The 23,755-nt window shown below is 45.7% G+C and overlaps 1 protein-coding gene across 4 annotated transcripts in view; it reads right to left on the bottom strand.

The window, feature by feature from the left end:
- The window catches only part of CALN1 (calneuron 1), a 495,446-nt gene that overhangs the window by 217,981 nt on the left and 253,710 nt on the right, over positions 1-23,755 (bottom strand). For all 4 annotated transcript variants that reach the window (XM_079946285.1, XM_079946288.1, XM_079946287.1 and 1 more), the window contains one exon: positions 3,887-4,030. In XM_079946285.1, coding sequence (XP_079802411.1) covers positions 3,887-4,030 — 144 coding nt within the window. The remainder of the gene's footprint in view (positions 1-3,886; positions 4,031-23,755) is intronic.

The following is a 23,755-nucleotide window of genomic DNA, read 5'->3' as shown; positions in this document are numbered from 1 at the left end:
ACCCATGCAGAGGCCATTGGCTGCCGAAAGCATCTCCTAGTTTGATGGTTTGATGGTTTCAGGAAATTACTTGCAAAGCTGGCTGGATTCACTCCAGATGGCCACGGTGGTGTGGTTTGTGAAACCATTAAAATGTAGAAAAGAGTCAAAAATATCCCTTTGGTCTTGAAGATACCAAGCCCTTATCCCCCAGTGAACAGTACAGGAAGCTCTGAGGGGCCCCAGGAGCTATCACGGGAGCGACAGAGCTGATGGGAGCAGAGGGGGCATGGCAGAGCCCACAGTCTCTTTCTCAACCTGTTTCTAATATAAAAGATTTAAGCTTTGTAGATACTTTCGGTGGCGGGGCGGGGGGTGACTATTTGATCAATTCCTCCAAGGATGGTACATAACTGGTACTGCGATGCATTGGAGAGAAATTGATTTCCCAATGCCAGGAGTGTCTTACGGCACTGGGCTTAAATGCCTCCAGGAGCCTGACGGAGAGGACTGCAGGCTTCCAGAAACTGGGCTGAAGGTGAGATCCTGGCATAAAGCATCCAGGAAAGGTGAATCTTGGTCCCCAACTGGTGTCAGGACAAAAGTCATATCAGCTGCAGAGGCTGAAAGGACATTTGCAGTCATGGGCCATAAAGCAAGCACTGCGCCATTGGGCAGAAGTTTGGGTTTTCTGTTTATCTAACTTGGAGTAGTTTGGCCTAGGCGGTGCACACACACAGCTCATTCCCAGCACTGAAGGCAAATGGGCCACGGCCAGGTGAGCAATTCCAGACCCTACTGCCTGTCTTCCATTCCACCCTCTGGAAAACCAGCTCCACACACACTGGTACCGTCAGGCTCCTGCTGGCTCTGTGTCCAGGAAACCCCACTGAGCTCCCTAATCCAGGGAGGTTACTGTTACACGCAGAGCCGGCAAGGCACCCCACTCCCAAGGAACCACCTAATGAAAGCCTCATGGAGAGACTAAGGTTGCACAGACTCAGGCTAATTCCATCTGGGCCTCGTGCCGAAGCTATGACCTCACCGTCGGGCAAACCAACAGGGACCCCAGAAAGAAAAGATCAGTATGTGGGCCAGACCTGCTGCTAATCACAGCCAGCTGGGATGCAGGCAGGCACCGCCATCTTCCTGCCGCCCCTGGATACCAGGACCAGGATCTGCGGGCCAGGAGGTGTGGTCATCTTACAGCAAAGAATCCTAAGTTCTGGCCCAAACGCTTGTGTGTGTGTGTGGCATTTCACCATAAAAACCTCTGCCATTCTACAAGTTTCACGCCAAAGAGAAGCTTAATTAGGTAGGGCCAAGTCTCTGCAGAGAATCCCCAGTTACAGAAGCTGGGGAGGAAGGATATAATTAGAACCTGACTTTTTTTTTTTTTTTAAAAAAGAACAGCTCAAAAGGCCCCATTAAGAGAAGGACACTGAAAAACAGACAATCCATCCATATCCAGAACTCAGGACCCCAGAAATTTTACTTACCAGCATCATTTGCAAAACATGTAAAAACACACACTTCAGCCTCAGCTTGGGCATTTTTTTTCCCTTAGCTCTTTTCACACTTAAGCATTTGATACGTTGCAAAAGCAATTCTTTTTGCCTACTCTGCTACATTGTTTGCATTTGTTGTACGCTGAATCTTTTGGAGGCAACAAAACTTTGAGGAAGCTGTGGGTTTGAACCCTGGTCCGGGAAGACCCCACATGCCGCAGAGCAGCTAAGCTCGTGCGCCACAACTACTGAGCCTGAGCTCTAGAGCCCGCGCTCTAGAGCCCGCGAGCCACAACTACTGAGCCTGCGTGCCTACAGCCCGTGCTCTGCAACAAGAGAAGCCACCGCGATGAGAAGCCTGCGCACCGTAATGAAGAGTAGCCCCTTCTCGCCGCAATTAGAGAAAGCCCGAGCACAGCAACAAAGACCCAATGCAGCCAAAAAATAAATAAATAAAAAGAAAAATTTTTTAAAAAGGTAAATAGCAGTGTTTTCACCTGATGGGCTCACCATGAAAAAGGCCAATGACTTTGGCTTCTGTTAAAGGAACTAATAGCAATTCTCCACACGCTTTGCTTGGAAGTTCCACCCTCGGCACTGGTCGCTAAGTATGATGTTGCAAATAAACTGGTGAAACCTGAAGTCTCTTAAACTGTAACCCCTATATATGGATGCCTGAGTCCTGACGGGCCCGTTGAACAGCACCATCAACACGAGATCCCCTGGGGACTCCCAAGTCCCAGTGGAATCAGGGAGGATTTGAAAAAAAATGTAAAAATTCCCCATGAACCAGGGTCTGGTGAATGAATATACAAAGAACAAGGATGGACCTGGACGAAGACCCTTAAATCTCAGAGGAGTGACTCTCCCACGATAGCCCCAGATCATTTTGACTAAACGTTGCTAATTCCATTTGCTTTTAGTCCAGTTGACCATGTTTTATTTTACAAGTTGTGGGAGAGTTTCTTTTAAGGCAGAAACTCTTTTTTTTCTTTTTTCTGGAAATGTATCTCTGAAGTGATGATGGGAATTCATGGACATATACAACATGTGCTTTGCCCCAGGTTGTCAGAAATACCTCTACACACAAAGCAAGGTCGATTCAGGCCTGCAAAGACCCAGTGAGTCACAATCTGTCGAGGCTGTAAGGACAGGGTTGGCACTCCACATACAACTGAACATCGCTGATAAAATATCTCTTTCCTGAACCAGCAAATACATGCCCACAGCTGCACTTGGTGGTTGGCACTGGGGTCCATTCACCATACGGTCACACTTAGTATCATCCTTCCAATAAATCCAGCAGGATAACAGGACACAGCCACGTTCTTGCAATTCGTCTGCAGGCCAAGCAAACATCTCCCTACCAGGGTCTTCATCTATCTCTCCCAAAGACATCCTGCCCCCCTCCTATGTTTCCTTCTACTTGGTCTCTACTTCATGAGTATACCCAAGTCCCCAAAGCCCACCACTCTGAACACTTTACACCTGGAATCAAGCTGCTTTTCAGAGGGGGAGAGCGTGTGTTGAAAACAACAAAATAAGAAGCCTCCTTCCTGGACCTTCAGCCAAGGCAGGAGGGTCACAGCTGGTTTTAGAGCAGGAAAGAATCTTAAGGATCATCAAATGCCGTCATTTTTCAGAACTGTTTCAATACAGTGAAACCCTTTTCCTCAATGTGATTGTATGTAGAAACCCAGTACGTAAGACAGAGAAAAGAACTGTTATAGCCAAATGATGGACTATGATTTGGCCATAAAAAGCAACGAAGTAGTGATACATGCTACAATACGGATGAACCCTGCAAATATTACGCTAAGTGAAAGAAGCCCGTCACGAAGGACTGTGTGTTACATGATTCCATTTACATGAAACAGCCAGAAGAGGTCAGTCCACAGAGACAGAAAGCAGATGAGTGGTTGCCTAGGACTTGGTGGGGGATAGAGGGATGGGGAGGTGATGAATAAGAGGTACAGGGTTTCTTTTTGGATGGTGAAAATGTTCTAAAATTGATTATGCCACTGGTTGCACAAATCTGTGAATACACTCAAAGCCATTGAATTGTATAAGTTACGTGGGTGAATTTCATGGTGTGTGAATTCTTTCTCAACAAAGCTGTTCTGAAAGCAAAACAAAACCCTTCTCAGTGCTCCACCAGCCAGGCCCCCTTCCTCACCCTGCTCCCTCTAGAGGCCCCAGAACCACTTCTGCAGACCCCTAGAGGTCTACGGAATGTGGTTTGAAAAACCCTGATCTAGTTCAAGTTTCCACTCCTCAAAGGTAAACCAAGACATGAATCAAAGTCTTTCGACTCCAAGTGCAAGGGCCCTTAAACCCAAGATCTCCCTGATGAGTCCAGGCTCATCCCAGTGGGGGGACGCTGCAGGCCCGGGTCTCACCGTCCATGTCCAGGCGCTGCATTATGATGGCCAGTTCCACCTCACTCGGCATGTACCCCAATGAGCGCATGGCCATTCCCAGCTCCTGCTTGGAGATGAAGCCATTGCCGTCTCGGTCCAGAACCCGAAAGGCCTCTCGGATCTCTACAAGGGGAAAGCAAAGAAAGTCCAATGTCACAAGGTGTGGTCTACTGCATTGAAATGGTTGGCGATTGTTGGAAACTTCTAGCTGCTTTACAAATAGTGATGTGTCAAAACCCTTTAATCTGATAAAAAGGGTGGCCAAAAGAGGAACAAAAGAAAGGAAGAAAAAAAAGAGGGAGAGAAAAGGAGATGGGAGTAAAGGAAAGGGAGGGAAGGGGGATAAAAACAGAAGAACAGCTTTGGAAGGGGGAGATAACTGGCCCTGAGCATCTAACACACAGAAGCCGGTAAACAATTAAACGGTGGTCCCAGCTGGGAATTGTGTTAGCCGACACTTTCCCAACAAGGATGACGATTAGGTTTCAGCGGTGAGAAGACACCTACTAGCTTGGACTGTCAGGAGGAAAGGAGAATGAGATTCCCCTTTGCAGACTTACATTTCAGCTCCCTGCTGCCGCAGGAGCTGTGCCGAAAGCTTTCTCAACCTCCTAGGAGGACAGGAGTTAAGTACCCTGCTGGTTTTATTTCATTCCTCTAATTTACAGCTGTTTTATGGCCATAAACAACCTCAGATCAATAAGAGTGTCATTAAGAGCCCCAGAGCCATCTTTAATCACATTCTCTGGGGCTGGCAGAGAATTTGACTCTGCCAGCAAGAAGGCCATTTCACCCAGCAGGGAAACTCCCATCCTCTCACCCCAACCAGAGTTGCTCTGCTTTCCACCCAGAGTGCCTCCCTCCAGAGCCCCACCTCTGCCGCCGCCGCCTGTTCATCCTGGGTTGGCTGAGCATGTCCTAACACATCACACCCCTGCGAGGTAGCTCATGGGAATTCGATTGGAGATCACAGTCTGCGGATGAGAGGTACATCAATTGTCTCTGAGCTCCAGACAGCTTTGATCTGTCATCAATAAACCCAGTGTGAGCCCAGCTACGGCAGCCGCCAGCATTCATCAGGCCATTCAACAAGCAGCGGCTGCCTATAGCTAAGGAGCACGGGAGTTAGGACTGCAGAGAAATCTGCCGGACATCGTGGTTCCCCTCCAGAGCCCCTCACTCCAGGTGGGAAGATAAGATCCAGGCAGAAATTTGCAGGAACTCTTCAAACTAATGCAAGATGCTGGCCCTAACCCTTTACAGTCATCCCTTGGTATCGGCAGGGCAGCCGGCCCTCGAATCCATGGGTTCAGCATCCATGAAGGGTCAACTGTAGTTACCACTTCTCTAAATATCTGACTATCCTCCCAGCAAACACATTGAACCCTTACCCGAGCAGGCTTTCCCTTTCCTGTTTGTATTAATTTCCTGGGGCTGCTGTACTCAATCACACAAACGTGGTGGCTTAAATAATAGAAAGTTATTCTCTCATAGTCTGGAGGCCACAACTCTCAAATCAGTATCACTGGGCAAAATCAAGGTGGGGACAGACCTGCACTCCTCCAGAGGAGCCAAGGAAGATTCTTTTCCTGCCTCTTCCTACAAGCTTACTTCCTTGGCTAGTGGCCGCATCACTCCAAGAGCTAGCTGCTCTGTGATCACATCACCTTCTCGTCTTCTGTGATGTCCCTCTGCCTCCCACTTACAAGGACACTTGTGATTGCATTTAGGGACCACCGTATAATCCAGGATAATCTCCCCATCCCAGGATCCTTCATTTAAAGACATCTGCAAAGACCCTTTTTCCAAGGTGACATTTACAAGTTCCAGGGATGGGAATCCGATACCTTTGGGGGTTGTTTTTCAGCCCTCTACACTCTACCATCAAGTGCTTCCACCGGAAATACCTTGCCATCCTCTTTACCTGCCCAAATCATATCGGTCCTCCGAGACCAAGATGAGGGCAGCATAGTTCACAAAAACACCTTTGCTCACCACAGCCAAGTTCCCTCACGGCCGACTGTTCAGCAGGTCATTTACTCCTCCCACGTGACACCTCGCACGTGCCAACTAGAAATAGGATGAAATCATGGTGCAGAAATCACGGCTTCTTGGAGCTGCGAGCTCCTCATACATTTCATTCACGGCGGTATGTTCCCACCTACGCCCTGAAGGAGGCGCTAGACGGACAGCTGTTCAATGGACCATGGGTCTGAACAAATAAGCATCAGATATTAGCAGCAGATTCATTATCGGTACTAATTCAGCGCTCTGAATGCGCTACGTGAATAAATGTGTGCTCCGGCAGAGGGAAGCAGCCTGGGAGTCAAGACCCCGGGCTCCCAGCCAGGCGTGTTAGCTCATTAGGTCTGCAGCCAAATACCGAGGCCTCGGTTGTTCATGTGTAAATGAGCTGGGTTGGCCAAGAGAATCCTTAAGGTCCTTTAAGCCCCTTTCTAAGGATCTGTGGACATCGTTAGAGTGTTTAAGAGAAGAACAGGAAGCCTGTGTTCTCCTTCACACCCTATTGATCTGCTGTTCGAACACCCCTCTTTTTCCCATTGATGATATAGAAAACATTTTAGCCCTTTCCAAATTCTGAATTAAGAGGTTTGTCTGCATTTTGAGAATTTTCTCATCAATGCAACATGCCCAGTATTACCTAAAGCAGCCATATGTTTTCCTACCAGGTGCCAGGTGGCCCTAAAAGAGCTTAGAGCCACGGCTCAGCTTGAGATCACGTCACACAGTGCTCAAGGACACTGGGGCAGAGACCACGCCTCACTCAGCCCAAGTCTCGACGCCAAGGGCAGGAGGATACAGAGAGAGGTCTCCTGAGACGGGAGTCAGCCTACAAGGAAGTCCATCTAGCTCTGCCCTGTGACCAGGGCAGGCCTCTCCCTCAGCCTCAATGTCCCCATCTGAAAACTGGGTTGGGTTGGATCTCCTTCCAGCCTCTATGATAGGGTTTTGTACATCAGGGCTGACACAAACCGTGCAACAGTAGAAAATATCAGATGATGACAAGGGCCCTGCCTGGGGTCCCAGAAGCGGCTGGAGTCCCAGGTGGGCCGGCCTGGTGGTCAGCTTCAGGCTGAGCCCTGTCCCTTGTTCTCTGGACCACTTCTCTCCTGAGGTACCACCTCCTCTTCCCATTCCTCTGACTCAATCCTGAACTCTCCGGGCTGATGGTATCACTCCGAAGGATGGTCCCCTTCTGTTGACAGGGCCTGGCCTCACTCCTGTGGTCCCCTGCATGCCCTAGATCTTACTGGCGAAAGAGCCTGTATCCTTACACTGGTCACTCCAGAGAGGCCTGGTTGGGGATGTTTGAGAACTTGACCTGGAAATGAGGGCCTTGGTGGGTATGCCTCCCGACCCTCACCTTGCTGCCTGGGTTATGCCTAGGGTTGCCTCACCCCTGGGCTACTGGATTTGGTAAATCAGACCTCACACAGGGGTCTTCCAAGAACTGCCCTGCTTGAAGGAACATGCTCCCTTGAGGCCTCAAACCCCCATGGTTTACCTGTCTGCAGTCTCCAGGCTGGCCCTGCTCTAGCCCAGGACAGGATGGGATGGGGCAGGTACATCTCAGCTCTAAGTTCTGTTTTCTATGGCCCCCAAGTAAGTGGGACAAAGCCACTCTTCTCTGTTTACAAAGAATATCTGCTCCCAGGGGGACTTCCCTGGCAGTCCAGTGGTTAAGACTGCACACTTCCAGTGCAGGGGGCGTGGGTTCGATCCCTGGTCGGGGAACTAAGATCCCATATGGCGTGCAGCACGGCCAGAAAAAAAAGCTGGAGCTCTGGAAAAAAAATCAGTAAAATTGATAACTCTTAAAAAAAAAAGAAACTAGCAGTAAATTATTTAAAAAAAAAAAAAAAGAATATCTGCTCATGTGTGTGTATGGTGTGTGGAGGGGGAGGGTCTGTGTGTCTGTAACTGCAGAGGCAGACAGAGCTCACTAACTTCGTTTTCTTTCAAAGTAGCAGAGAGGAGGGGAGAAAAAGTACAAAACTAGAAATCCATAATGGGAGCCTCTAGAGATTTCATCTTTCCAGGGTAAGGAAAGCCCAGGAAACAAGACGCTTATTAGAAGGAAATGGGTCTTGCAGTCTGAGACACGTGACGTGTGCCTCATTTTATTTTTAATAGCAGAACAGGGTGTGAGAAATATGCCCATAGAACAGCAGAGACATGGGAGCAGGCCGGATCCCTCTGCCTCTGGCTACAGGCAGCCTGGGCACAGCACGAAGGGGCTCTGGCCACTTTCCCCATCCTCGGGAAGTGGAGACCACAGATCAAGTTTTTGGGAACAACTCAGTACTGTGTTGTGCTTTCCACTGGAATGTATACCCTCTTTAGGTGAAAGTCCCTTGTGCTTCGGAGTTACATAAGCATGCCGTGCTTTCGGTCTTTGATTCAATCTCAGCCTCACGAAGCATATGCACACCAGGAACCAGCACGGCCAGTTCTGCCCTCTCCAAGGTGACTTCGTGGACCACAGAGGGGCATCCATGATGCTCATGGAGCCTGTCCAACTGTCACTGTGCGGAATATGAAAGGAAACACGGTAAGACACATCTTCTGAAAAAAAGGAATCCACTCTCTGCCTGTGGAATCTCCCAGAAGCAAAGTCTACATTCCCACAGGGACCTGGGCCTCTCCTCCCTGGAGTGAGGTTGATGTCCTGGAGCAAAGCAAGGCCTGGGATAGAAATGATCCTGTTTTAGAGAACAAGAGATGTACTGCTCATTATGCCAGCAAGTCTATTTTCTTGAAAATACCTGCAGCCACCACTGGTACCCCCTGCATCTGGACCCAGTGCCCTCTGAGAACCATGCTTTGGTTCTGTGATGCTCCCTATGTCATAGCCAATTCAGGCAGGAGCGATGGCAGAGGTGCGGCGATCATGCAGAACAGACTCATTAATCAGGCCACCCCAGCAGAGTGTGTATCAGATGAAACCCAGCCACCAGGCAGAGTCAATATTCATTGGCTAATGTTCTAGCTCTGAAGAATCAGCTGAAATTCATTGTGCTAACTGGCAAACTCAAATTAGTAACGAAGAACAATTTTTCCTATCTCAATCCCCGCAAGCTGTGAAATCTGTTTATTCTCCACAAAAAGGTATGTTTGGGAAGCATATGGGATTTTAACCACAAAATGTGAGGGCTTTATGAATGAACAAGATGCCTTCTGTTGATAAATGCCATTGCGAAACTGCAAAACTGGAGAGAGATGCAGCTCAGCAAGGCTGGGCCAGGCAATTATTAAATACCAACACAAACGCACCAGGAAATATAAGATACAAGTCTGGAGAAATAATAGAATGGGGGCTGAGCTAATGACAAAAGATTTAGAAAAGTTTCCTCCTTCTCTATGAAAGACAAAAAATGAATATGTAGAGCTGATTAACACGGCCATTCACTCACTGAAGAGTTGCTGCTTATTTATTATATGCCAGATGCGATGCTAAGATAGAAAGGTAGCCAGAAAAACTTTCCAGGCTCTGAGAAGTTTACATTCCAGTTGGAGAGACAGAGGGGTGACCAGATATTCATAACAGAGAACAACAAGCCCAATAATACAAGTCTACACAAATCTCATGGAAGTCCTTCCTTAGGACAAAGACACAGTTCTGTGAAAGGGTTACACTTGGATCTTTTGAATCTTAAGGCCTCGGAGAGAAGGGAAAGGAGGCTGAGTGGAGAAAGTGCACCAAGATGCGCGTGTTGAACGCGTTGGCTGCGTGGTGGGTGTAGAAACATCGAGAGATGAGGGTGGAGAAGTGTGCTAGGGCAAGATTGAAAGAGACTTCGAAGCCACCTGAGCTTTAACCTGCAGGCCAGGTGTTGGCAAACGATGGTCTGTGGCCAAATCTGGCCCACCACCTTGTGTGTCAATAAAGTTTTATTGGAACACAGCCATGCCCATTCATTGACCAATGGTTGCCCATTTTCAGCTGCTCTTGGACCACACAATAAGAACTGAGTCATTGTGACGGGGACAGTTTGGCTCACCAAGCCTAAAATAGTTATACTTTGGCTTTTTAAAGTTTGTGAACCCCTGCTGTAGGCCACAGGGGGCCCTTAATGGTTTTAAATTTTTCAAAAAGAGAGAGAGAGAGAGAAAGGATCAGATTGGTTCGTAAACTGAGGGCTCTGGCATCAGGGTGGTGAAGACTAGAGTGACAAGGGATGAAAAGCAGAGCCCTCACCTGGAGACGAAGGGAAGATGAGGGGCCCAGAGCTACCTCTGGAGCTGCTGGGAGGGGGACCAAGAGACTTCTGAGCGGTCCAGGGCTCAGGTGTCCCGGGTTTAGGGGCGGGATGATTTGAGGATGCTGCTGAGGTTTCTAGTTTGCCTGATGGGGTGAGCAGTGATGATATTAACTGAGAGCAAATTCAGAAAGAAGCATATGATTTCAGGGAGGGAGGGAGGGGACGTGGTATTTTGGCCACGCGGAGTCCAGGGCTCTGAGAGATACCCAAGCAGTCAGGCCTGGTGAATACATGGAAATACACGACTAGCCTTTGAAGACAGTGATACTGAAAATACGATGAGGATGGAAAATGGGAATAGAATGACCATAATTGCATACAAGATGCTGGTTCAATCCCGGTGTGGGTTTTAGTGTGAATGAGTTCCAATTTAATTATAATCTATTGGTCTGCAAATACAACTAATTGGTTTCAGTAATTAGGGAACACAGAGGTGAGAGCTCAGACAGCAAGGGAGGTGGGGCCCTGAAGGAGGAGGGAAATCTGCTGGGAGAAGGCAGGGATGCAGCGGGAACCCGGAAGTGTCCCGCATTTAATAGAGCTGTGGCCACACAGATGGGGGCGACGTTGGGGTTACGATGCTGCTTTGTATCATACACTTTCTAACCTGGCTTTTTTTTCTTGGTACGTTTTCAAAAGGGTTAAAGGATCCTCACTCCTAGGTTATTTGCTATTTGACATGTGATTGCATCCATTGCAATAAATGCTCACTAACTGACTGTCCCTCCCCGAGAGCGTAATAGTAGCTGTGATCTACGGTTAGAATCCAGGGTTGAGCAGGGCTCCTGCAGGTTCCCTGGCCCCAGGCTCACCGTGAGTCCCTGTTAACCCTGGGGGCAGGCAAGAGGCCGTGTTGAAAAAATAATTCAAAGGCCCCCGTGCTCAAGGCTGGTGGGACAGTGATTCAAGGTTCATACTGGGATCTCTGGTGTCACCACGCTCCTGGCCTTTTTCCTTACCTATTGCCTCAAATGATACCTTGAATTCAAAAATAACGCCAACTCCTTCCCTAGCTAGCATTCAGAAAGAAAAGCATGTCAGTAACTTATTAGGCAGAGAAATTACACGGACGAGGTAGCCCAGGTCATGAAAAATAATCATTCTCTCCTAACGTAGGGTGGCACCAGGCGGTCAGAAAGCCAGGGGCATTTCTCAGGGTTTAGGAGCTAAAACAGAGTTTATCTGTCCCCAAAGTGTACACCTCCACAGAGGAAGCTGAATTGATTTTAGCACACCAGGTCCGTTAAAGCTATTGGAAAATTCCCCAACGGCAAAAGAACAAAGCAAATGAGAACTGAAACTCACAATGAAAGCCCATCTGGGCCACGGGCACCCAGTGATGGACTGAACGCTCCATAGGGCTGAAAGGAGAACCATTAAAATGATTTGAATATGGATGAGAGTGATATCGCTGGAGGGTCTCTCTACTGAAAAACAGGGTGATGAGCAAAGAGAAAGGAAGAGGACATCTATCAAGACTGCAGTTTTCTTTGTCTTGAGAGGTTCTGGACTTGACCTCTGGGAATGGGGACAACCCCCTCAAAAGACCAGAGCTAGACCTACAGGGGAATGCTACATTTTTCAGTTTATACATTAGTTGATGCTTCTTATGAAAAATGCCCCCAAAATGTATAAAGAAAAAAATTATCTATAATTCACTGGTCAGCAATAACCATTGTTAACATATTAGGGCATTTTATTCCAAACTTTTTTTAAGTACAGATATTCCTAAACTGGGCTCATGCTCTCTCTATAGCTTTATATCATTTTTTTTTTCATTTAACACACTATCATTTCAATCTTCCATATTGTTAGCTAGGCTTTAAAACATCATTTTTGATGGCTACATAGTATCTCATTAAATCACGACAGACAAATTGATGTCACCGAACTCCTAGTGTGGGACATTTAGATCAGTTCTGATTTTAAGTAATACCACAATGTAAATCTTTGTACATAAATTTTCATGTCTTTTGATGATCATCTCCTTAAGATGGTATCTTAGGAACACAAGTATTGGGTCGAAGGGCAGGAGTTCTTTTTACAGTGCTTAACATATATTGCCAAGTTGTCCTCTATGACCCGTTTCTACTCACATCACTTCTGAGACCAAATGTGTGGGTTTTTTTCCCACACCAACTAATTCTCCCGCTCTCTGGATGCCAATAAGCTGGTGTCCAGTGATTTAACCCAGTTCTGACACTAACTACTCAGAGTGAGTGCAGACCCCAAAGGGGAAGTCCCACAAAACTGTCCTCACTTCAGACGCCAGCCACCAGTCTAGGCCACGTGGACTTGTGACCAACCAGCTATAAAGTCAAGGGTTCCCACAACTCCTCTTCAGATTCGATAATTTGCTAGAATAGCTCACAGAATTCAGGAAAGCTCTTTACTTACATTGACTGGTTTATTATAAAGGATAGAACTCAGGAACAGCCAAATGGAGGAAATGCATAGGGCCAGGTATGGGGGGTGGGTATGGTTTGCACAGAGCTTCCATACTCTTTCTGGGCACCACCCTCCCAGCACCTCCATGTATTCACCAATCTGAAAGTTCTCCAAACCCCATCATTTAGGGTTTTTAATGGAGGTTCCATTATGTAAGCCTGGTTGTTTGAATCATTGGCTATTGACAACAGAACTCAATCTCCAGCCCCTCTCCTCTCCCTGGAAGTCACTGGATGGGGGCTAAAAGTTCCAACCTTCTAATCATGCTTTGGTCTTTCTGGCCACCAGCCCCCATCCTAAAGCTATCTAAGGACACCAGCCACCAGTCATCTCATTAGCATACAAAAGACACTCTCGTCACTCCAGAGGTTCCTAGGGTTTCAGAAGTTTGGGGCAGGAACCAGGGAAGAAGACCAACCATATATATTTCTTTTTTTTTTTTTTTTTTTGCGGTACGCGGGCCTCTCACTGTTGTGGCCTCTCCCATTGCGGAGCACAGGCTCCGGACACGCAGGCTCAGCGGCCATGGCTCATGGGCCCAGCCACTCCGTGGCATGTGGGATCTTCCCGGACCGGGGCACGAACCCGTGTCCCCTGCATCGGCAGGCAGACTCTCAACCACTGCGCCACCAGGGAAGCCCCATATATATTTCTTATACAATATCACACTCTCCAAAAAGGCAGTATCAGTTATCAGGGTCCTCCATTTTGCATCATTTTTATGCACAGAAACCCAATCTCCTCTGAGATGTACCTTTCATCTAGCTATGCCGAAGTTCAAGATCCAGGTGATTATAAAGGGAGGCTTCAAGGAAGAGGAGACAATTCAGATATTGCCTGAAAAAGACCTGCAGGGTAATCGCAGGTGGATCTGCTGAGTGGATCTCACACTCAGCATGGGACCAGGCCCAAAGGAGGTGCCCAGGAAACACCCACACTCATGGCTGAGATGAGGAAACCGAGGCTCAGAGAAGGGAAAGGGGCTCCCCTAACATGGGAGGAGGAGGGATGAGAGGGGAGAGACCCACTCTCCTGAGTCCAGACCAGGACTGCTTCCAGGGCAGGATGCTGGGTAGTTCCTCCTAAGAGGAGATGGACCATCTCCCACAGTCCAGCTGACCAGCCAGCATCCTGGGGACAAACCTGGTGCTTCTCCCCAGGAGTCATTTCTCACATGGCAACAAGCACCTTCTCAGGGAAATAGCCCAAGGCATAAAATAGGCATCGCCCCATTTGGCACGTAAGGCAATACTGCATGGATCTGCAAGCAGCAAACTGAGTGGAATTTATCTGTGAGCATGGTAATAATCAATACAATTAATTTTTCATTGTCACACTGCTCTTAAGCTGAATATCCTGAGATCAGAGAAAAATCAGGTTCTGAGAAAACAAGATCATTTTGTGGATTTCGCACTGATATGGAGGCCAGAAGAGCAAGTTCCAGAAATAAACCAGAAGCAAAATGAATGGCGAGGAGAGGGCCTCCCAGGCATGGCTCACACCCCCTCCCCTCCCTGCGGTCTTAGGAATCATCAAAGCTACGTTTATCTTTGCATTGTTCAATTTAACTCAACCTTACAAATATTTCTCGGGCCCCGACTGTGTGTCAGACACCCTTCTAGGTGCCAGGCCCTAGAAAACCAAGGTACAAGGCAAACAGGACATGGGTTGGGAAGAGGTGGGGCCCACACGGCGCCCCCAGTGGGAAGGGGCTGTGGAGGACAGCTTGGTGGCTGGGACTCAGATTTCTTTTCTGGATCTCGCAGAGTATTATTCTAGAAACCAAGTCTTTTCCCTGACCTCTGGAATCTCTCCTGGGCTGAGGAAAAAAAAAACAACTTTCTAACAGAAAACCAACAACTAAATCCAAGAAAACATGAGGGGCTCTTTTTGGTTTTGCTTTTTAATGAGGCAAAAATTATTTTTAAAGGCAACACAGCTTTGGGTTTTTTGTTTGTTTAAATTTTATTGGAGTAGAGTTGATTTACAATGTTATGCTTGTTTCAGGTGTACAGCAAAGTGATTCTGTTATACATATATTTACATACATTCATTCTTTTTCAGATTCTTTTCTCATACAGGTTATCACAGAATACTGAGTAGAGTTCCCTGTGCTATACAGTAGGTCCTTGTTGGTTATCTATCTTATATATAGTAGTGTGTGGTAACCATAAGTTTATTTTCAATATCTGCAAGTCTGTTTCTGTTTTGTAAATAAGTTCATTTGTATCATTTTTTGAATTAGATTCCACATGAGTGTTATCATATGATATTTGTCTTTCTCTGTCTGACTTACTTCACTTAGTATGATAATCTCTAGGTCCATCCATGTTGCAATACAGCTTTGTTTTGATTCTGTCAATCCAGGCCTGGGGAGAAGAGCAGGGCAGCCAGTGCACCGGACTCAAGAGGAGCCAGGAAGGAGGCCTGGAGTTGGCGGTGAGGTTGACTCAGGCCCTACTATGTGACCCAGATGCTTCTGTTTGCCACTAGGTAAGGGCAACCTCTAGAAAGCCCAGCACCCAGCCCACCCTTTAATGACATATGGAAGAGGGCTAGACAAAGACAGCAAAAGGGCATGTCATGGGGCCCTTCAGAGCAAAGTACCTATGGAAATATCACACTTTGTTATTAAAACTGATGCTTCATAGCCACTCCCTAGCCAGGGAAAGCCAGGATGGCACACAGCCTTTTAAATTCCAATCCACAGTAAGAAATGCACAGTACATCATGACAGAAGCACAATAGTTATAATGTATACGGGGGAGGTGTATGATTGTATTAGGTTGAGCCATAGAAAATTGCTTTTGTATAGATAAAGAAATGGTCAAATAGTCGCAATTTCTTCTGGCTCCAACTACTATGTAAGAGCTAAACCTACTGTGTGCTTAACTATACCAGGCACTGCTCTGAGTGTTCTTTGTACGTTAGCTCATTTATTCCTGGCAACAACCCACGGAAGGCTGCCCTTCACCTGAGGCCACGTGGTTCTAAGTGTCAGGGCAGTGATTTGAATCCAGGCCTGCTGGCCAGAGTGCGCACTCCTCAACTTCACACTCTACCTCTTCAAACACATACTTCCTGAGAAGGACACACCCTTCCCACCTGGGACACACTCTATTTTCTAGTCCATTTCTCTTTATTTTTTTTTTCCTGCACACTCCAATCAGCGAATTTGATCTCCCTACTCATGCATGGTTCAGGCCCCACTCTTTTTTTTTTTTTTTTTTGCAGTACGCGGGCGTCTCACTGTTGTGGCCTCTCCCGCTGCAGAGCACAGGCTCCGGACGCGCAGGCTCAGCCGCCATGGCTCACGGGCCCAGCCGCTCCGCGGCATGTGGGATCTTCCCAGACCGGGGCACGAACCCGCGTCCCCTGCATCCGCAGGCGGACTCAACCACTGCACCACCAGGGAAGCCCTCAGGCCCCACTCTTGGAGAAGCTCTGACCTCACCCATGTCTCGGCTTCCCCACTGCAGCCGCTATCTCACTATTACTCTCTGGTACACCCGCTTCTTGTTACAACTTCAGACTCTCCCTCCCAAGCTCGTCCTAGAAAGCCCCAGGCCTCTCTCTGTCTCTCCTGAATCAATGCCCTCCTCCATCATGGCGGCTGTCATGGGACCATCTCATTTCCTACTTCTGCACTGAGCGGTTAGCTCTCATTCACTGCCACGAAGCAGCACATGCTACCCAGCTTTGTACCACTGTCTACTTAAACAACCATCTTTCTTGGGTCCCAGAGGGATGTTACATTCTGGAAGGCTAGAGAAAGGTCTTTGTTTTTGGAACCCCCGTAGGCCTGCCAATCTTATGACGTAAGACCTGCCGGCTGACAGATTTAGTCCTTGCAGGTCTAAGACCTCCCAGCTGCACCTCGCCTGCCCCTGCCCTCTGCCCCCTGCCCCCTGCCCCCTGCCCCCTCTGTAACAACCTCAGCCACATGATGTAAGCAGCTTTGGGCAGGAAAGAGCTCTTTGCAGGAGGTCCCTTTGTTTTCCCACTAGCCTTAAATCAGTCGCCCCCTCATCTCCGGGTCCTAGCTCACCTTCCGAATCTTTTGATCACACAATACCTTGCCTAACTTGTTGGTTCTTTCCGCAGATCAAAGAAGTAGAAATGAAGAATAAGTAATTAACAGATGACCAGATCTCTTCCCCAGCTTCCCCTTCAGTAATCTCGTGAACAAACTGTGTGAACAAGAAAGCGTCCAAAGAAAAGTCACAGGAAGTGGACGAGCCCGCACACCATGGGGGATGGCAATGACTCTGACCCCCAATCTCAATGATTAACTGAAATTATTTCCTTTTTCCCTTTAAAAGCTTTCATGGCTGAGCAGACTCTAGAGAGATGGTTTTTGGGAGACACTGAGTCCACCTTCTCCCCAGATTTCCAGCATTCTGATTAAAAGCAACTTTCCTTTCTACCGACGTTAATCTCTCTCACGAGTATTGATTTTTTTGAGTGTCAGGCAGCCGGACCTGAGTTCAGTACCAAGATTCGGTGGGGGCAGAAGTAGGCAGAGTCCGTCAGCCACAAGGATTTACCCGTTTTACAGACCAAGCCTAATAGAACAAGAGGACTGTGATGGTCACACGTGTATAGCTTGACTTGTCTGCTCCTAATTCATCCATGTTGTAGTCTCTTAGGCCAAAGCATCTGCAGCACCTAAAACAGGGCCCAAAAGACACGCTCAGGCCATGAAATGAAAATTCTCCTAAAGTCATCTTCCAAACAATTCATGGCACTGAGACTCAGGGCAAAATGACAAATGGTGGAAGTTGCAGGAATTGGCTGGAATCCAGAAAAGAATTCCCCTTCTGTTGTGGAATTTTTCAATTTTAACTCTTATCAGACCTGTCCTTCTTTTGCTCACAGGCAAGGGCACACGTAAACATGGCCCAAGTCTTGTTTCTCGTAGCCTGGCAAATACAGCTGCCCTGGACTTGTTGCCTAGAGAAAGGTAGGTAGTCAGATGGAATTCAAGACAACGTGAGCCCAAGCCCCGCACTCAACTGTGCAGAGGAAAAGACACAGGTTTGGACTGATTCACAGCCACTCGGGGGAAGCCCACGGAGCGACCCCCTCCTTCAGCTCACCAAATTCCTGCACACCCCCCTGCTGCATTGCTTCCTACTCCACTGTGCCTTCCTGATCATTGATAAAGGGCCTGGATATGAAGAAATTGTTCTCCACTGCAGCTGACATAAATATCCCATTATCAATAGAAAGCAATTTATTTGCTTAAAATTGCCAACTCTCTCATTTTGTTTTAATGTGCTAGTTCTCTATCAAATTAAGTCTGGACCTCTGAAAAGACTATTTGCAAACCTGGCACTGGTTCCAGTTTGAGAAATAAAACTGAAATCAGCTGAGGCAGACTGATCCTGCGCCAACCCTCCAATATTACAAGGGCAGCTCAGGAAAGGGGGGAAATTGCTTTAGGAATTCTACCCAGACAATCCTAAGGGAGTCACGAGAGAAGAGGCCAACTATCCCAGAACACACAGGTGCACACACATGCACACACAAGTCACTCCAGATTTCTCTTAAAGAAGAGGTGACCTGTCTGGGAGTCAAGGAGAAGCGCCACGTCTGGTCGTGTGGATTTTCTGATCATGGAGGCCAACGGTGTGATAAAGGCAACATTTCAATCCGTGGAGGAAAAGAAAGATGGCTTCCTACAGAGGGCTGTAATAATCAGCTGAGAACTTGGAAAATATTAAGTTACAAGTATACATCACACCATCTACCCAAATCTACTTCTGAGAAATTAAAATATAGAGGGAATTAAAACAATAATCATTAGACAACAAAAGAAGTTCTTTCTAAAGAACTGAAGGCTGGGAATTCCCTGGAGGTCCAGTGGTTAGGACTTGGTGCTTTCACTGCCGAGCGCCTGGATTCAACCCCTGGTCGAGGAGCTAAGATCTTGCAAGCTGCTAGGTGCCGCCAAAGAAACCAAAAAAACAAAAAAATGAAAAAAATAAATAAATAAAGGACTGAAGGCAGATTGATACATAAAAAAGCCAATAACACAAAGAGACAACCTAGAAAGTAAGCCAACATGAATTGACATATGGCGAACAAAGGGATCATCACATATGGCGAACAAAGGGATCATCACATATGGCGAACAAAGGGATCATCACATACGGCGAACAAAGGGATCATCACATATGGCGAACAAAGGGATCATCACATACGGCGAACAAAGGGATCATCACATATGGCGAACAAAGGGATCATCACATATGGCGAACGAAGGGATCATCACATATGGCGAACAAAGGGATCATCATTGGTATGTAAAAGGTTTTACTGGAATGCCCCAACAGAACAATGGAAAAAACACAAACAGACTTGCCCTAAAAGGAAAAATACAGAGAGTCAAAAATCATATAAAATAGAATTCCACCTCACTATTAATTTTTTCACTTGTGGTACTTTTTACTATTAATTTTCTAGCACAAATGAGTAGAACCATAATACACCATGTTTTATGTATCAGATTCATATCCAGATTCATATCAATAAGGATTTGCTGGTGTCCACCACGTGCCAGGTACGTTCTAGAAGCTAGGATGTGATAGGGACCACAACAGAGATCCCAGGTCCCACGTACTTGGATTCTAAGGGGTGGGGGAGACAGACAGTAAACAACAGGCCTTTTGTAAAGTAACTCAACACCACGCGTAGGAAAGTGATAACAGAGTTGGGGGGGGCGCAGCACTGAGGAACCAGCGGGGGTCGGGCGGTGCAAGGAGCAGGTTCCAGAGTAAACACAGAGGGGGGGCAATTGAGCTGCAGCAAGAAGACTTGAGCAAAGACTTGAAAGGGCATAGCCATGGGCTTTCTGGGGAAGACTGTTCCAGACAGAGGGAACATTCAGGGCTAAATCTTTAGGCGGTCATGTGCCTGGAGTGCTGGAGGGCTGCCGAGGGGGCCAAGTGACAGGGGTGGGGAGAAGGAGGGGGGCATAGTGGAGAGATGAGGGTGCGAAGGCCGATCACGTAAGGCCTTGTGGGCCACTGTCGGCACCTTGAATGAGGAGGGAGCCGTGGCAGGTTGCTGAGCCAAGGAGTGATGTGGTCTCACTTGTGTGTTAAAAGGACGCCCCCATCCAAAGAAGACACACAGGTGGCCAACAGGTACTTAAACAGGGTCTCAACCGTCACTAATCATCAGGGACATGCAAAGCACAACCACAGTGAGGTATTACCTCACAGCTGTTAGAATGGCTCTTATCAAAACGACAAGAGATAACAAGTGTTGGCGAGAATGTGAAGAAAGGGAACCCTTGCGCACTGTCGGCGGGAATGTAAATTGGTGCAGCCACTACGGAACACAGTATGGAGGTTCCTCAAAAAACTTAAAAATTGAACTACCATATGATATAGCAATCCCACTTCTGGGTATATATCCAAAGAAAACAAAATCACTATCTTGAAAAGATATCTGCAACCCCATGTTCACTGCAGCATCAGTCACAATAGCCAAGATATGGAAACAACCTTCCATCCAACGATGGAAGAACGGATAAAGAAAATGCGGCATATATATACAATAGACTATAATTCGGCCATATAAAAGGAGTTGAGACAATTGCCAATTGTGATAACGTAGATGGACCTTGAGGGCCTTATGCTAAGTAAAATAAGTCAGACAGAAAGACAAATACTGTATGATCTCACTTGGATGTGGAATCTAAAAACAAACAAAGCAAGCAACCTGAACTCATAGATACAGAGAACAAATTGTTGGTTGTCAGAGTCAGGTTGGGGTGGGGGGAATGGGTAAAGGTGGTCAAAAGGGACAAATTTCCAATTATATAAAAATAACTCATGGGGGTATAATGTACAGCATGGTGGCTATAGTTAATAACACTGAATTGCATATTTGAAAGTTGCTTAGAGAGTATATCTTAAAAGTGCTCATCACAAGGAAGAAAATTTTGTAACTATGGTGACAGATGTTATCTATACTTATTGTGGTGATCATTTCGCAATATACACAAATATCAAATCATTATGTTGTGCATCTGAAACTAATATAATGTTATGTACCAATTATACCTCAATTTTAAAAAAAGAATGCCTCTGGCTGCTGAGCTGATAACAGATTGTGAGGATAACATGGGAGCAGAGTGAAGATGCTGCAGTGGTCCAGGGGAGAGAGCAAGCCAGGAGGGAGAAGTGGTTCTGGATGGATTTGAAGGCTAAGTCTCCAGCAGGATGTCCTGAGAGACGGGGTATGGGATGGGAAAGGAGGGGAACGGGAGGTTTCTGGCTGCAGCAACTGGAAGTTCAGCAAGGCCCAGTTGATGGTGTGCCCAGAATTAGCAAGACGAGATGGTAAAAGCAACTCCGCACCCTGCTGGTGGGAGTGTGAACTGCCTGCCTCTGCAGGGCAACCAAGCAGCAAGTACCGAAAGCCTTAAGAATATGGACCTTGTTTGGATCCTAAATAGAGCAAGTCTCAAATGGACATTTTTGAGATGCATAACAGAGAAATAAGCTGATTTAAGTTAGCTATACCGATGGTATTTTGGAGGAAATGATATACTGTTTGGGCTTTGCTTTAACATACTCCAGGAAAAAACGCAGGGGGCAGGGGTGACAGAATAAATACAATTGGTCAAATGCTGAAAAATCACTGAAGCCCAGCGGTGGCTACTCCAGGGCTTATGCTAGCCTCTCTGTTTGTCAGTAAGATTGACAATTTCCATAAAAGAACTGTTTTAAAGGTGTGTATACCTTTAGACCCAGCAATTCCATTTGTGGAAATTTATTCTAAAAAATGTTTTAGGATACTTATTTGTAAAGATTTATTTACAGAGTTACTTATCACAGCCTTATTTTTAATAATAAAAGTGGGAAACCACAAAAAATAGATGTAATCTGTTTTATTTTTTTAATTTTTATTGGAGTATAGTTGATTTATAATTTTGTGTTAGTTTCAGATGTACAGCAAAGTGAATCCGTTATACATATACATATATCCACTTTTTTTGTTTTAGATTCTTTCCCCATATAAGCCATTACAGAGTATTGAGTAGAGTTCCCTGTGTTATGCAGTAGGCCCTTATTAGTTATCTATATATAGTAGTGTGTATATGTCAGTCCCAATCTTCCAATTTACCTCTCCTCCTGCTTACCCCCTGGTAACCATAAGTTTGTTTTCTACATCTGCAACTCTATTTCTGTTTTGTAGATACGTTCATTTGTACCCAATTTTTAGATTCCACATAAGCGATATCATAAGATATTTGTCTTTCTCTGTCTGACTTACTTCACTCAGTATGACAATCTCTAGGCTCATCCATGTTGCAGCAAATGGCATTATTGCATTCTTTTTTTACGGCTGAGTAATATTCCATTGTACCACATCTTCTTTATCCGTTCCTCTGTTGATGGACCTTTAGGTTGCTTCCGTGTCGTGGCTATTATGAATAGTGCTGCAATGGACATTGCTTTATGCAATCTAATTAAATAAATGATAATAAGCAATTCAACTGAAAACAGTAGAAAGATCAGAAATTGGTCTGGATATGTACAGAAATTTAGTATATCACAAGAGTGACATTTCAAATAAAGGGAAAAGATGGATTTAATAAATAATTTGGGGACAAGTAAGTAGATATCTGGAAAAAATTAAAAATGAAACTATACTCCACACTTTATACCAAAATATATTCCAAAAGAACCAAAGATTAAATATGTAAGATGGGGCCATAATTATAAGAGAAAAAAATATGAGGAAATTTATTTTATAATCTGAATGGATAACGCTATCCTTAGTAGGGAACAAACACCAAAAGCCATTAAATGAAAGACTGATAAATTCTAAGTAAAAATTTTAAACTTCCTCATGACAAAAATCACTGTAAACTAAGTCAAAAATCAGAAACAAAGTAAAAATATATGCCAGTTACATTACAAGCGAGGAGCCAATTCCTTCATATTTAAAAAGCTCTTGTATATCAATGAGGAAAAGGCCAGCAAAGCAAAAGAAAGATGCTCAAAGAATATGGGCAGACACTTAGTAGCTCCCAGGAAAGGAATTACAAATGCCTCTTAAAACTATAAAACAATGTTCAACCCAACTCAGAGTAAGAGAAACGCAAATTAAAATGTCATTTGTATATTTTCACCTGTGAGGCAAGTAAAGATCAAGAAACGTGATAACACGCCGTGTGGATAAAGCTGTGAGGAAGCAGGCCCTCTGAAACTTTGGGGGTAGAAGTGCAAGTTAGTATAATCTCTTTGAAGTGCAAAATGGCAATGTCTATTCTATTAAAAATGCACACTTTAACTCAACAGACCTCTAGAAATGGATCCTACGGCTCTAATCACACACGTGTGGAGTGAAGCATTGAACCAGGCTATCAGTCGCAGCAGTGATTACATATATATGTTTCAAAAGATCGGCTTTAACGACATTTAGGAATTATTGTTAATTGTGTTAGGTGTGATAATGGTATTGTGTTTTAAGTCATTTTTAAAATCTATACTAAAATAATTACAGATGAAATGATAAAATGTCTGGGATTTGCTTTAAAATAATACAAGGAAGAGGAGAGTTGGCAGATGGGGTACAGAAAAAACAAGCATGGTCCCAAGTTAAAGCTGGGTGATGGGCCCACAGGTGTTCACTACACTTGAATTTTCCATGATAAAACATCAAAATTTTAAAAGATCGTAATCAACTCAAATGCCCATCAACAGAGAACGGATTCAATAAATCAGAGTACATCCAAGCAATGGAAGAGTATACAGCCGTAAAAAGAGGAAGCATGCTCTCTAGATCCTGATGTGGAATGACCTGCAAGATGTATCGTGAAATGAAAAAAGCAAGATGCAGAAAGGTGTGCATCAAATGCTACCATTTGTATAAAAAGAAGAAGGAAAAAAGATGACACAAACTTGCTTGTAAATGTCCAGAATCACTCTCTGGATGAACACACAGGATTCAGGGAACCGCGGTTCCCCTGGGGAAGGGAGCTAGGCGGGGAGGAAGGACAGGATAGAGGCACACTTTCACTATAAACACTCTTCTTCCTTTTGAAATGTGTACTACTAATGTATATATATTCAAATAAAAAATAAAATGTATG

Source organism: Stenella coeruleoalba, assembly GCF_951394435.1.
Source record: "Stenella coeruleoalba genome assembly, chromosome: 15".
NCBI classification, from domain to species: Eukaryota; Metazoa; Chordata; class Mammalia; order Artiodactyla; family Delphinidae; genus Stenella; species Stenella coeruleoalba.
This window is presented reverse-complemented; position numbering and strand designations above follow the sequence as displayed.